Source organism: Notamacropus eugenii, chromosome 5 (assembly GCF_028372415.1).
Source record: "Notamacropus eugenii isolate mMacEug1 chromosome 5, mMacEug1.pri_v2, whole genome shotgun sequence".
Classification (NCBI taxonomy): Eukaryota; Metazoa; Chordata; class Mammalia; order Diprotodontia; family Macropodidae; genus Notamacropus; species Notamacropus eugenii.
The window spans coordinates 27,409,445-27,423,532 of record NC_092876.1 but is presented as its reverse complement, the minus strand read 5'-3'; the positions used below and the strand labels follow the sequence as shown (position 1 = coordinate 27,423,532).

The window sequence follows — 14,088 nt, the reverse complement described above, 5'->3', positions numbered from 1 at the left end:
CGCCCCCCACTTGGTTTTTCTTGCAATCATGGTTAGGGAAAATTCTTTTCAGTGCTTATGGATTTCTTCCAGGAGGTTCCGCAGTGTTCTGATATTGATGCAACCGGCACAATGCCACCTGTAAAGAAGAATATTGGTAGGGACTCACCATCCACCAGGATTCCCTCCTCAAAATCCCATGTTGGATTCTGTGCTACATCTCCTCTAAGATAACGTTGGAATCTTTGGGGAGCAAATGTGACTGTTTTATGTCTTGCCTGATATGTATGATTGGAGGGTTGTTGAAAAAAGTTATTTTTGCTAAGAGATTTTGAATCTCTTAGATGGAAGTGCTTTTTTTGGAAGAGAACCTTTAAGGAGACATTTTGTTCTACTGAAACAAATGCTTTTATCAAAAAAAAACCACACACATTAAACACAGGGATCTTATATATATCAAGTCTTTCCATCAGTTGTGTAATCATAAAGATTTGGTCCACTGTGGAATATTGCTTTTGAAAGCCTGACTGTTTCCTACGAATGCCCTTGAGGAGGCTTTAATATGTGTATAGTTGATTCTCATGAAACTGTTACATGAATAAGAAAATGGTCAGATTAGTAGTTGTTAGTATTCTCCCAGTTGCTTTTCTTGGGGAGGGGGAAGTGCTGAGATTTTTTCCCCATACTTTTTCTGTCTTCTCCTTCAAACATTTTTTGAATCCTTCACTGCCCCTTGTCATCCTATCATCTTCCACATGAAACTCCTCCGTGTTCTCTTGGTCCAATACAGAGACTGTTTCCATCTTTGTGTCCTTTAATGACATCATTACCTCTTCTACAGGTCTATCCCTCATTTAAGTTCAAGTGTAGACGCTTTACTATCTGTCCTTGATGGAGAACCAAGTTTTGTTGTTTAAAACAATCTGCAGATCTTTTCCATTTTTCTTCTGTTTGTTGGTAAATGCCTCCATTTATGCTTCATGTACTTAGTTTCTCATCAAGCTTTCTTTGAACTGGTTTTTACTTCTCCACTACTTTTTTCTTTTTAATGAAATGATGTTGCTCATATATTTTAAACTGGCATTGCTTTTGGTTGCCATCTCTCTCCATAAGCAAATAAGTCTAGTGTCATTCAGTCTCTAGTAGTCTAGCTCTCTTTTCATAGAAATTGATTTGCATCAGTTAAAATTCTGCATGAAATTATTATAGACAGTGTCTATGTCATTTCCTCTGTCTATATCCCATTTTTCATCGCTAAAAAGTTTGAATATGTCAGGATTGAAATATTTGGAGATATATTGAGATATTTTGCAGACTACACACTGGGTGTCTGACTTTTGTGAATGTGGGAGGTCATGACCAGAGATTTGAGAGCCCAAACGTGGGGTTCTAGAGCTGCTGATTTTGTAATGCTTAATATTCCATTTCATCCCTTCAATTAAATTCTGAGCCTGGTCTACACAACTGCTTGGAACTGTAGCCTTGATGTCCATGCAGAGGATTGGAAGTGGTGGTTCAGACACCTGCAGATGGAGCGTCCTCTGGTGGCCCATCACGGTACTACAGCCTTTAGGAAGGTTATCCTTATGCATGCTCCAGGATGATCTTAATTTAGGGTCCTCCAGTGGTCTATGGAAAGATTTCAGGGATATCTGTGACCTTATATGGGGAAATTGCATTTCTCCCAATAACTTCTAACCGAAATTTAACATTTCCTTCAATTACTCAAGGTTAACAAGCCTTGATCTGAGATATCTACCAGATTGGCAGTTTAAGGAGAGCGCCATCTGGTGGCTAACCCCGCCATTGCAACTCCCTTTGATGTGGTTAATCCCACGAGTGACTGGCTAATTTTCTGTAGGCTAGAGGATTAAGGAAGGTAGCTGGTCTGGGCTGCTCACACTGTAGGGTATTACTTTTGCAGCATCACAAGATGTTGCAGGTGAGACACACAGGTGTCTCACACTTAATATCAGGACTGATAATAATTTCCTCCAGTAGCTTGTTCATTTGGTTACTTACTGGTCAAGGAGTCCAGATTTAGGAGACAAACAGCAGGATTAAAGTGTGTGATAAAGAGTGTGATTCTTGGCCAGCTAGTCAGTAAAGATTTATTCAATGCCTACTATTTTGGAGGCTCTGTGCTAATCTAGCCCTATCTGCCCCCTTCCAATTCTCTGCTACACTACTACCATCACAGTAAGCATCTATCAAACACCTGCTCTATACTAGACATTGTGCTAAGTGCTGGGGTACAAAGAGAGGCAAAAGAAAGTCTCTGCCCACAAGAAGCTCACAATCTACTGGATTACAGCAGAAGCAGAAAGGGGACTGGACGTAGCTTTCTTTATGGGGTAGACCAGACCTTTGATGGGCCTCAACTTTCTCCTTGGTAAAAGGAAGAGATTGGATGGCATGTCTTCTAAAGTTTGCTAAGGGCTCTCCCAGCTGTGACATTTCATGTTCTAAGGGTCCTCTTAGTTGTGATATTTTTGGACGCATCCCCTAATGTGGCCCCTAGCTCTTGGTCTCATCCCAAGGACAGAGAGGGAAGGGAGGCAGAGGTATGACCAGGCAGGCTACTGACCCCTTGCCCAGGGCCCAAGGCCAGAGTGTGGACAACAGAGTTTGTAATGTTTGTGCAGCTTTGGAATGGGTGAAGGTCATCCTCTGTCTACAAACTCCCTGTTCCCTATCCCCTTCTCTGGCCCAGAGATATACAGAGAAGAGAAAAAGGCAGACCAGTATGTTACAGTATTGGGAGTGTCCTGAATCCAAGGTTTTGGTGGGTGAGGAAACTGTGGTGTAAGTATATATGTAAGATTTCCTCTTTCTCTGTGATACTTTTCACCCAATGATGTGTGTGTGTGTGTGTTTACCCACTTGCACACACCAGTGGGCTAGAGACATTAACTTCTTTGGCCATCGATAAATCATTGCATGAGAGGACTTCTAAAGCTCTGGCATTCTCTGTTCTAGGGTATCCTTGAACTCTGACATTCCCAGTTCTATGGCCTCTCCTATCTCTGTCATTCCCTGTTCCATGACCCTTGCCAGGTCTCTAGAGCCATATATTTCACAGGATCTCAGAGTTGGAGGCACCTCAGAAGCCACCTAGTCCCACTCAGTTTGCAGACCTCCAATGAAGGCGAACACTTCATCCCCAAACCGTAATTCTGCGTCCCTTCCCCATCCTGGTTGCCCTCTTCTCCAGTTCATCAATGTGTTTCCTAAACATAGTACCCCCAATTGACCATGAAATCTCATCCACAATGATCCTGAATTTGGGTCCTTTCTTACTACAACCTAAGAACATCCTAGATTTCTTGGCTGCTTTATCATATTGTTGACTCATCTTGAGTCAGATTTCTTGGGCACTCCCACCATCCTTCCAGTCGTGCAAGTTTGCCACTTTGGAATCACCATTGACTTTTCACTCTCTTCCTCAACCCCCTTATCCAACTGATGACCAATTCTTGTCCATTATACCTCCCCAATATCTCTTGCATCAGTCCCCTTCTTCTCTAGAGCAGCCACCACCCTAGTTCAGGATGTCGTCACCCACTCGTGGCTTGGACTATTGCAATAACCCCTTCCTTGGTCTAAGTGCCTCCAGTCTAGCTAACTCTCAAAGCCATCCCCTGAAAAGCTGCTAACACCTCAACTCTGACAATGGCACTCCCCTCCTTTTCAAATTCTAGTGGTTCCCCAACTTGAGGTCCAAAAATAAATGCCTAGCTGATGCTCAAAACTCTTCACAACCTTGTTCCCACTTGTCTTTCCAACCTTGTCACACATTCATTATTCCCCTTCAAACACTCCTCCGTCTAGCCAGATTCCTCATCACTCCTCTGTCCTGAGCATGTTTTTGCATAGGGTATAGACCCCATTGTGGGGGCACTCCTTCAAGGCTCAGTTGAATTGAAAGGTTACATGGATCTTTTTAGATCTCCTCAGTTGCCAGTGCTGCCCCCCCCCCGCCCAGTGACCTGTTCCTTTTGTATGGGCTTCTAAGGGTTTCCAAGTGTGGATGTCATCTTCCTTCTTGAGCAACCATCCCCAGCACCTACTCCCATTGAAGTCTGGCCCTTTCAAGCCTTTACATCTTTCCCCTAGGCGTAGTGGCCTAATCAAGCTTCTTCCATCTGCTCCAAGTCAAACTTGACATTTGTTCTGATTAGTTTTCACTATTTTCCTTTTAGCCCACGGATCTAGCCTGTGGGATCTTTTTTGGATTCTGGTTGTCAGCATTCCCAAGTCTCCTCTTGGAACTTGCAAACCAAACCCCAAGGAACCTGATAAGAAATCAAGGAGACCTAGGTTGGAATATGGCTTTAATCACTTACTAACCATGTGCTCCCTGGGGAGGCCTCTCAACCTGTCTGACCCTCAGACTTTTCATCTGTGAAATCCTGACAGTAACAAAACCTACCTCAAAAGGTAGGTATTGTGAGAATCAGATGACAAGTCTCTAAGTAGCTTTGCCAACCTGAAGACTCTGTGAGTGATTATTATGGTGTCCAGCTCCCCAGCCTAGTCACGCACACACACACACACACACACACACACACACACATACACACACACACACACACACAAACAGTGGATGAAAAATCTTTATTATATTAGCGTCAGCAAGCAGAGGATCAGGGACTGGAGGGAGACAAAAGGAAGGGGAAACATTCAGAGGCTTTTCTTGGGTTGGGAAAGATGCTGGCTTTTGGGACAGCCCAGCCCATCGGAGGGTGAGCCAGGAGACTTGGACTCCTAATGCTACTTGGCGAAGGTCGTATCCAGTTTGTCTTTTATTTTCTGGAAATTCTGCTTGAACCAATTCCTATAGAGAAAAGGGGCACTGTGACTTTGGTGGGATCTAGAGAACAGATCTCCTCTACCTCTTCCAGAATGACCTACATAGACTCCCAATGACTACCAACTTTACTGAAGGCCTGTGGGTGAGGAATGGATCCCTCCTGCTGGAACCAGATCAGAGGTTCTGAACCTGGGGTCTGTGAACTTGGTTTCCTCGGTAAACTACATACTTTGATGTATTTAAAAGCCTTGTTCTGAAAAAGAATCCTAAGCCTTGGCCAGACTGCCTGAGGCATCCCTGGTAGAGGTTAAGAACCTCAGGGGTAGAGGCCTGGAAGGGCCTTCCCAATTCTGACTCTTCAAACTCAATCTCCTAGGTCAAATATCTCCTTGACCCTGTCCATCTCTTCACTCTGATTGCCCCAGGCCTCCAACCAAGCTCAGCCAGGAATACCCTCCCCTATCCCTGAGTGCTTTCTTGGCCTTCAAGGCCCCCTCCTTCTTTTAGGTCTCATTTGGACCCAATGCTACCTCTCTCCTGTCCACTCCTAGAGGACAGGGCCCAGGAAGGCTGACCCACTTCTTCATGTGGGATGCTGAGGGGAGGGGAAAGTGAAGGAAAAGGAGGAAGAGGAGGAGGAGGGAGAAGAGAAGGAAGAGGAGAAGGAGGAAGAGGATGAGGAGGGGGAGGAGCCACACCTGGTCTTGGTGGAGAATTCACTCTCCTGGATCTTGGTGAAGGTCTCCTTGGCCTTGTTGGCCACAGTGTCTGCCAGCTCCTTCACCTTCTCCTGGAAATGCTGGAAGTCCTCAGCCACACTGGGGGAAGCCTGGGCTGGGCTGGGGCCTTCTGGGAAGGAAAGCACCCAGAGCACCCCTGAGCACTCAGAACACTTGGAATGCCTGGAATTGGGGGACCTTGGAGACAGGAGTGGGTTAGGGATGGTGTCCTTAGAATCTGGGCTCGGGGAAGGGGGACGTACAACCTAGGGTGTGGGTGGAGATTGGAAGCCAGCCGTCACCTACCCCCCCCCCCCCCCCCAAATACCTGCTACGAAGTACAGAAGGGCAGCCAGCACAGCGAAGGAGAGGAAGGGCTTCATGATGAGGCTGGAGGAGGAGGAGAGCAGAGCTCCCGAGCCCTGGGGATCAGAGAGTGGCCTCGCTGTCACTGTCTCCCCAGTCTGCTCCCTGGGCTCCCTTCATCTTCCCTCTCACTTCTAGCCACCCTGATCTATCTATGTGCTCTAGAACCCTTCTCTTGGGGTTCTCATCTCTGAAACAAGTAAGAGTGGCCCCTAGATGGGCAGTCTAAGACATTCTCAGCGCCCCCACTCACAAAATAGTCCCCTTCTCCCCCTCAGGATCCTTCCCCTCCCACACCGTTTCCCTTTCCTCTAACCTCCCTACCCCCCATGTGACTTCTCCAGGGGCCCCCGCTTCCCCAGAGACCCTCCTCCCTCCTCCCATCCCTCCGCACCTCGGCCAGCACTTACCGAAAAAAACTGGGACCTGACCTGCTGGACTGGGTGTGGGCGAGAGCGCCCCGTCCTGCGGTTATAAGAGGGCTGAGGGAGGGGCGGGGAGCGCAGAAAGCCTCACCTTTCTCGTCCCCTCCCCCTCCTCCCTCCTCCCTCTCAGCCTCCACTTCCCGGTAGGCTCCTGGATTCTCTCCTCCCTGCCCCAAGGCAGGAGGCGAGACCCATCCAAGTCCCTTTGGGATCTCCAAAGACCCAGCTCAGGTCCCCACCTCCCTCCCCGTCCCACACCTACAGCTTTCCAAATCCCCCCCTTTTGACTCCGCCCCCCGCGCTACACTGCACCGAGACTTTCACAGCCCTCCCACTACTCACCCCATACCCATAAAAGTCTTCTGGTCCACGCCGTGCCTGGCGCAGGAAGACCCGAATTCAAATCCACCCTCAGACTTAATTAACCAGCCCTGGGCAAGTCACTTCACACAACTGGCCTCAGTTTCCTCATCTGTCAAATGAGCTGGAGAAGGAAATGGTCAATTCCTCCAGGGGCTCTGCCAAGGAAACCCCCAATGGGGTCTTGGAGAGCTGGACATGACGGAGAAACAACTGAACAATGTCCGGAGAAAAGGAGACGGGGAGAGGGTCAGCCTTAGAATCCCAGGGGAGGGACAGGAAAAATAAGGGAGAGGGGACATCAGAGTCTCCCAATTATCGGCTTCTTCACGCTCATCTTTTTCCTGGGTCATCCCTCATCTCCACAGGGGTTACAGTCCAAATACACCTTCCTTTCTCTCCTCGGGTGCTTCTGGACCCTGAATCTCCTCCCCCCCCCCCCATTCTACCCTCCCCTTTCCTCTCACAGCCCTGGCACTCCCGGTCTCCCACCCTCAGTGCCCTTTCTTCAAGGGGGAATTGGAATTCACGGGGGACCGAGTTTAATAAACACGCCCGGGGAGTGGTCCTCGGACCTTCCCGCAGACCTGGGACTCCCCTCCCCCCAGCTCTCCTTCCCAAGGCCCCTGCTCCCTCTGCCTCGCTCTTTCCTCCATCCGCTCCGCCCTTCAAAGTCCTCATTCTTTCCCCCAAGTTTTCTTCTCTCTTTTTCACCGTCTTTTCGGGGAAAGGGATGACCTTAAAATGGGAGGTCCTGTGCGGACACCTTCCTGTCACCCTCTTCGTGTCCCCCCTCCCTTTTGGGATATCGTCTCCCTCCCTCAGGATGCTTCTCTTCCCAAGTTCTCCCGGGACCACAAGCGTGTACAGACTGATCCCTCCGGGTTCTGGGATGCTCACTCCTCTTCCCCAGCCCACTCAGGGACTGAAACACTCTCTCAGCCCCCATCCCAGCTCTTCCTCCGCTGCCGCCGCTATTCATTCCCCATGCACCCTGGCCCCCCACTCAGTCCCAGCTCCCGGAGCTCCGCGACTCTTTCGGGAGCCAAGGCAGGCAGGGTTACTTGCGGGCATCTCCGGTCGTGGGCGCCCCCCGCGCTGACCGTCACTGACCCCTGGCGGCCCATTGAGGGGGCGGCCGCGAGCCGCGGCTCCGGGTTGGCTGAGCCCTCCTCACCCTCCTACCCTCCTCTAGACCACGGAGGGAAGGGGGTGGGCAGCTCCCAGGCGAAGGACGCTCACCCTGAACGTTGTGGGACTGCACCAGGCTCTTCTGGGCAGACTTGTCATTTTAGTGCACCCCCCCTCTCAGCGCCCCCCCCCCCCCCCATCCCTCCCAGTTTTTGGTCACCCTGTCTGCTCAGAGCCCTTGGTCTGGACTAGCCAGGGTCCTCCACCTAGTCGCTCGCTCATCTCCCACCGCCAGGGCCAGCTTTAGTTCCCTCTTGTTACTCAGATGAGGTTATAAAAATAAAACCCTTTCCTCCTCAACTCTTCCCCACCCCGCCAATTTTTACCTCCCCAGCTTCCCGAAAGCCTTCTCTTTCCGTCCTCTGAAAGCTCCAGCTCCGACGCCAGACATTAAATACGTGCAGCCAAGGAGTGTGACCATCCTTCCTTGGGGTGGGATGGGGCGGTGGAGGAGTCCCTGTTTTTGTGTCTAACAAATAACCCTCTGCCCGGCAAAACCTTCCGGGCACTTGACAGCCTCAAAGGGAGGCCCCGGTTTTAGGAATCAAAGAGATCTGAATTCCAGCCCTAGGCTGACCTTGGCTACTTCTCGGCTCCTCTCCTGGCCTCTTTTTTTCTTGGTAAAATAAGGGAGGTGGGACCGACGGCTCTTCAGAGGAACTGGGGCCCATTGGAAGCGGGGTGGGGAGAGGGGGAAGGGCCCTGGATTCCGATCTCTGTGGGAAATGAGGTTAAATGACTGAAGCCTCAGTTTCCTCCTCAGAAAAATGAGGGGTTGGAGTAAATGACCTTTAACGTCCTTATTAACCCTTCTAAACGCCTGACTACCTTTTGGGTTTGATGGTCTATAGTCTAAAGTATTCCAGGATTCTCACGCAAGTTTTCTTGGGTTCTGTAAAATGCTGGGGTTGAGGGAGAGTCCAGGGGTTTCAGTGGCAAGGGAAACCCCAAACTCTCCTACTCTCACCCCACCAGTGCCTGCTCCCCAGTGAAGGGATCTAGGATTCGGGAGGAGAGGGTTGGGGGATTGTGTCTCTGGAATTTCCAAAGAGGTTGGGGTGGGGCAAGGGGGAGGGCAGAAAAAGTTGAGCAAGCCTCCTAGAGAGGCCTCTTTCCCCTGGCTTCCCCTCTCACCTTGGCTCCTACCAGGATTCCCAGATCTTTATCTCTGGTGACCTCTCCCCTGCTTTCAAATCTAGGGTTCCAGACACCCCAGGGAGACTTCTGCCTTGCTCTAACCCTCATCCCACTTAGCTCAAGCAGGAGCCCTCCAACCAGACTTGTTGGAGAAATGAGAGACCCAGAAGGGTGAGAAAGTCAGTCAAGACCCAGAGAAGGGGGTGCAGGAGGGAGCAGCAGAAAGGGAGAGGGAGAAGAGAGGGAGATCTCAGAAGGAAGAGGGGAGAAGCAGAGAGGAGAGGGGTGTCTATGGGGCCAAAGGAGACCAGAGACCAGAGAGAGGAGTGAAAGAGAGATCTATGCAGAAAGAACAGGGAAGAAGAAAGGGATTATCTTGAGTCACTTCAGTAAAAGCTTGAGACAAAAGGACAGAGAGATCCAGCCCATACTCACCTCCCCCATCATCCCTTCCTGAGGGAGAGATAAACCCAGACTAACATAGAATCAGTGGTTGGTACATAAGCAAGCTTTCACTTTATTGATGGCCTGAGCTTAGACTACATGTGGGCCCCCCCCATCTTCCAAGGGTAGTAGAAGGACTGAGGACCAGAGCCATGGGGTGCACTGACCTGCCCTGTGGATGTGAGGGGGTCGGAAGGTGTCTTGGTGTGAGTGAGAGTGGGATTGGAGCATCCACCTCTCCCCAGGTTGTGGGGGAGGACAGGGGAGGGTCCACTGGTGGGTGATGATAAGAGGGCTCCCAGGTGAGAGACAGGGTGAACTACGGGGGCCTTGTGGAGGAGTCTGGGGAACTTTCAGTTGTCACTGAGGGGCATATCGGGTGTCTCTCCCAGCTTCCCTTTGGGATTGATGGCCTCCTGAACCTTGTCCACCAGCGATGTCCACTGGCGCTGCAGGTCGGTGGCCAGGGGCTGGAACCAGGCCTTCAGGCGGTCGTGAAAGCCCTGCAGTTGAGCCTGCAGCTGGGTTGACTGCTCGTCCACCTTGGCCTTGACCTCCTCCATTCGACTGCGCATCTGATCCAGGTGGTTCTGCAGGCGCTCCCCTGCCAGGGTGCCCAGGTTAGCCATCCTCTTCTTGTTCTGCTCTTGGACACGCTCCAGCAAGGGGACCAGGTCCTTCAGGGAGCCGAACCCTCTCTCCATACCCTCCTTGGCACCAGTCTGGTAGGTGGCCATGCGAGTCTGCAGCTCTTCGTAGTCCCGCCCAATGCGCTTCCTCATCTTCCTCAGGTAGGCAGAGACTCGGTTTCTGACCTCATCTATGTTGTGGTTGACCACAGCATGAAACTCTCGGTGGTACTGGGCAAGGCGGGATCCCACATCCTCCATGTCAGCACTGAGGCGAGCCTGGGCAGCTGTGAGCTCCTTGGCCAGCCGAGCTCGGGTATCCTCAGTCATAGGGGTCAGCATCTGGTCCAACTCAGCCTTGTAATCGTTCAACTCGCTCAGAGTGTCTGTCGTAAGACCCCTGCAGGGAGCAGATGGGAAGCTGGATTGGAACCTGGACATGATGAAGGAACTGAGGTCCCTCAGAGAGGTGAGGGGACTCATCCTGGTCACATAGCTATGAAGGGTCAGAGACAGGAATCAAGCCCAAGGCTCTGATTCTAAATCCACTTCTGTCCACTGCACTAAATTGGGAAGGAGACAGACCTACAGGGGGGCAGTGATGGTGGGCACCCAGAAAAGTGGGAATAGATGGAAAGGAGCAGAGAGAGGAGAATGGGAAGGGGAAACAGATGAACCACTGCCAGAGGCAGAAATACATTGGGTGGACAGGAGTCAGTGAGGCCAGTGGGAGTCAGCTTCCATTTTCCTGGGCAAGTGGAGAAAAGAGATTGGGCCATGGCTGGGGATGGACTACTAGGTCTAAGACTCACAAGGCAGGGTTGGGGGAGACCTGAGTGGCAGAGGTCATGGTGGGGATGGTCCTCACCTCAGGTCCTTGACTATTTGGAAACTGTGCACCTCACTCTGCAGGTCCTCGACCCGGGTTTGTAGCTGGTCTAGGTAGCTCTGGAAGCGGCCCATGGCTGTCTCCCAGGCCCGGGCTGGCTCAGTGTTCCAGAGCTCTGGGTCTGCAACTTGGTCCGCTGAAGAAGTCTTGACATCTTCTCCATGGCAGCCTGAGGGGCAGATAGATGAACAGGAGTGTTGAGACTCCAGGGAACCAGCTCACAGGGGCTGAGTGGGAGCAGAGGATGGGGAGGGCTTAGCCCATCTGGGGAAGAAAGGACAAACAGATCCTAGAAATGGGAGGAGACAGATAGTGGGAGTAAGAACAGACTGAAGGACTAAGGAGGGATAGATTAGAGGGGCTACTGGGGAAAATATTGAAGGGAGAGGGAAAATTGGTACAGGACAGAGGAGAGCAGGAATGGAGAGGTCCAGGGAGGGGGCATACCCGTCAAGAGGGCCGCCAGTGCCCACAATGCCCACAGGAACTTCATTTTCACAGCACAGCTGGTGATTGGTCTGGCTAGGGCAGAGAGAGAAGTCTATCTGAAGTCAGGGACCTCCTCCCTTTATTCTGTCCTCCCCCACTAAGCCCATCAGTCAACTCCCACCAACAGATAATGAGGAAACAGTTGCCTCCTAATTCTGTATTCCTAACCTCCTCTGATTATCTGTTAGGGAGCCAAGGTTTTAGACCTGGGGTATTCTATATCTTAAATCTCTTCCCATTGTTGGTCTTTTCCTCAAATCTGGATTCCAAAGTTCAAGCCCTCCCACTTCCTGAATTTCATTCCTTCCATGCAAAATCCTAATCTCCACTGTCTCGAGAAGACCTAAGGGGTGCCGCTAGATAAACATTAACACGATTCCTAATCAGAGGGGCAAAGGAGATTGCTTAATATCACCCCACCTTGAAAAGAATCCTAGCCTGGAAAGAGGAGAGGACTACCTAGTTTATCTAAACCTCTTGTTTTCTGGAGGAGCAAAAAGTGAGGTTCAACGCTTGGCCAAAGGCATCACCTACAGTAAGCATCCTCAGAGGTAGGCTTTGAACCCTGAGCCTCTGACTCTGGTTTGCTGCCTTGATGTTAGATGTGGACAAGCTGTGATTCCAATCTCAATTTCCCTTCCCAGGATCCTGGGGGTTCTGAGTTGCTGCTTTCCCTCACATCCCCCATTTCTCACTCTCAGGACCCAAGCATTCCTTTCTGCCACCCAGATCTGGGACATCTGTCCTCTGTTCCCGAATCCCTTTAGGTTCTCCTATGTCTGTCTTTCTGTGTCTCTTGCTCAGCCGGCGTCCTGTCTAGAAGTCTGTATCCCCCATAAGGAGTATTACTAGGGCTGCTGCCCTTAGGATCTTGGACCCGCATGATTAAGGAAGCTGTCGGATCCAACCAACCTCCTCATTCTAAGAGGAGAGTGAGTTAAGTGACTAGCCCCAAGTCAGACAGGTATTAAGCAGCAGAGCTGAGATTTGAACCTCAGACCTCTCTCCAAATTCAGCTTTTTCCACCATACTCTGCATTGACATTGAATGTCAAAAGTGGAGCAGCATTCATCCACAGCCCACAGATGGGACCTGCCTGAAGGCAAGGAGCCAACTGAGGCTAGTGCAAGGCTCCCCATGCCTGCATTTCTATTCACCCATCCCCATAGCCTCTGTCCCCTGGGGCTTCTTTACCTTGGCCCTGGCTGCTTAGCTGGGGCTTCCTCTGGGTCAGTCAGAGAGATCCTCTTCTGGGCTGAGTAGGACCCGGGCTCAGGGACCTCTTCCAGTTATAGGGCTTCAACCCCCGCCCCCTCCTCCAGGGCCAGGGCGGACCTGTCACGAGGAGAGCATGGCCCTCCTCCATGCCACCCCCCCCCCCCAGCTTTGGGGGCGGTACACTAGGGCTGCTTCCCCCCTCCTGGGGTTGGGAAGCTGACCTCTCACCGCCTAACCTGACCTGATCCCTGCCCCCCACTTCCAAAGACCGAACAGAGAATGTCCATCCCTGTGCCCCTCTTGGGAGGGCTAAATGGAATTCTAGGGCAGGGGGCAGCCTCCATGAAGGATAGGGGATGCTGATAAAGGAATCTAGACATCCGGATGAAGATAACTTGTCTCAGGGAGGGCCATGGCACTTGGCTGAATTGAGGGGGCAAAGAATGGCCTTCACGACCTGAGTGGGGCACATAAAATGGAGACCAGGACAAGATAACTTAGGGCCAGCTGTAGTCTGTTCTCAGTCCAGAATACTGCAGGAAGGGTGGGGGCCCAGTTCTTTGAAAGGTTGTTTTGTGTGGGGGCAGACAGCTGGATATGAGGGGTCACTGACACACCAGGGGAACACTGGCTTTAGGCCCAGAGGCCCAAGTCTGTTTTTGGAGGAGGGGTGGGGGCAGGGTGATGACTCAGATGCCTGTATCAGTGGGGGGGCTATTCCATGAACCCTAGAGGAACACAATTTGGGAGCCCAAGGCTGGTGGTTAGGTGAAACTGCTCCTCCTCCCCCATGTAAGGAGATGGGTGATGGGAGAGTGCAATCAGACCCCAGGGCCCCAAAGCCAGGGTATCTCAAGATTAAAGGGGGGAGGGGAACAGGACAGAGAAAGCAGAAGGAAAGCATGGTGATATTTTTGGATAGTTAGCTTTTTTGGAAGGGCTGGGGATCTCAGATGGCAGGGTCCTTTTTTGCCCTGGGGATAGGTCACCTACTAAATGACCTGTCCCCCTAGCACACAGGATGCCCTGCAGACTCCAAAGCCTCATTCCTCCCTACCATGACCCAGACTCAGACAGAGGAACAGAAAATTGCCTGCTTGGAGAAGGGCTAGGAAATCACTGTCTGTTCCCACTTCCCACTGCCCAGAAAGGGGTGAAGGGCTATGACCCAGAATGACCCGAGGGTGGCATGGGCAGGGATGCCCCCTCCAGGGAGAGGGGAACCAGTGTGTGTGCAGGAAGACCCCAACGGTTCTCATACTGGTTGGGAGAGGAGGCAGTCTGTTTGCTCTTCAAGGGCAGGGACCCCAGCCCCCATCTGTGCTCCTGGGGGTTCTTGACCAACACCCATTCAGACATCCAGTACTGGCATCTGTCTCTTCTCAAATAACCAAGACCCACAATCCTGCCTCCCAGAATTGAAAACCAG

The 14,088-nt window shown here is 51.3% G+C and overlaps 2 protein-coding genes across 11 annotated transcripts; both read right to left on the bottom strand.

The window, feature by feature from the left end:
- Nucleotides 1–4,581: 4,581 nt before the first annotated feature.
- APOC1 (apolipoprotein C1) lies at nt 4,582–8,404 on the bottom strand. Of its 9 annotated transcripts, none has more exons than XM_072607980.1 (6): nt 8,180–8,404; nt 6,645–6,786; nt 6,288–6,342; nt 5,840–5,933; nt 5,491–5,641; nt 4,582–4,816 (listed from the first exon to the last, which is right to left on the bottom strand). In XM_072607980.1, the coding sequence occupies exons 2-6, from the start codon at nt 6,653–6,655 to the stop codon at nt 4,753–4,755; spliced, it is 375 nt and encodes a 124-aa protein (XP_072464081.1). In that variant the 5' UTR covers nt 6,656–6,786; nt 8,180–8,404; the 3' UTR covers nt 4,582–4,752. The 9 variants fall into 9 exon arrangements, with proteins under 9 accessions (XP_072464081.1, XP_072464085.1, XP_072464087.1 ...); XM_072607984.1 differs by having other exon boundaries at nt 5,491–5,638; nt 8,180–8,387; XM_072607986.1 differs by lacking the exon at nt 8,180–8,404 and adding an exon at nt 7,905–7,976 and having other exon boundaries at nt 5,491–5,638.
- Nucleotides 8,405–9,483: 1,079 nt separating this feature from the next.
- Nucleotides 9,484–14,036, bottom strand: APOE (apolipoprotein E). 2 transcript variants are annotated; one of them, XM_072607966.1, is made up of 4 exons: nt 12,636–14,036; nt 11,400–11,474; nt 10,932–11,121; nt 9,484–10,463 (listed from the first exon to the last, which is right to left on the bottom strand). In XM_072607966.1, exons 2-4 carry the CDS (start codon nt 11,443–11,445, stop codon nt 9,788–9,790), a joined length of 912 nt encoding a protein of 303 aa, XP_072464067.1. In that variant the 5' UTR covers nt 11,446–11,474; nt 12,636–14,036; the 3' UTR covers nt 9,484–9,787. The 2 variants fall into 2 exon arrangements, with proteins under 2 accessions (XP_072464067.1, XP_072464068.1); XM_072607967.1 differs by having other exon boundaries at nt 11,400–11,470; nt 12,636–12,780.
- Nucleotides 14,037–14,088: the final 52 nt, after the last annotated feature.

Coding starts and splice junctions, on each gene's coding strand:
- APOC1 (XM_072607980.1), bottom strand. Junction 5,934..6,287: donor TCAGGTCCCAGTTTTTTTCG/GTAAGTGCTGGC, acceptor TCTGATCCCCAG/GGCTCGGGAGCTCTGCTCTC. Junction 5,642..5,839: donor CCTTCTGTACTTCGTAGCAG/GTATTTGGGGGG, acceptor TTTCCTTCCCAG/AAGGCCCCAGCCCAGCCCAG.
- APOE (XM_072607966.1), bottom strand. CDS start 11,445: ATGAAGTTCCTGTGGGCATTGTGGGCACTGGCGGCCCTCTTGACGG. Junction 11,122..11,399: donor ACTGGCGGCCCTCTTGACGG/GTATGCCCCCTC, acceptor TCTGCCCCTCAG/GCTGCCATGGAGAAGATGTC. Junction 10,464..10,931: donor CAAATAGTCAAGGACCTGAG/GTGAGGACCATC, acceptor TGCTCCCTGCAG/GGGTCTTACGACAGACACTC.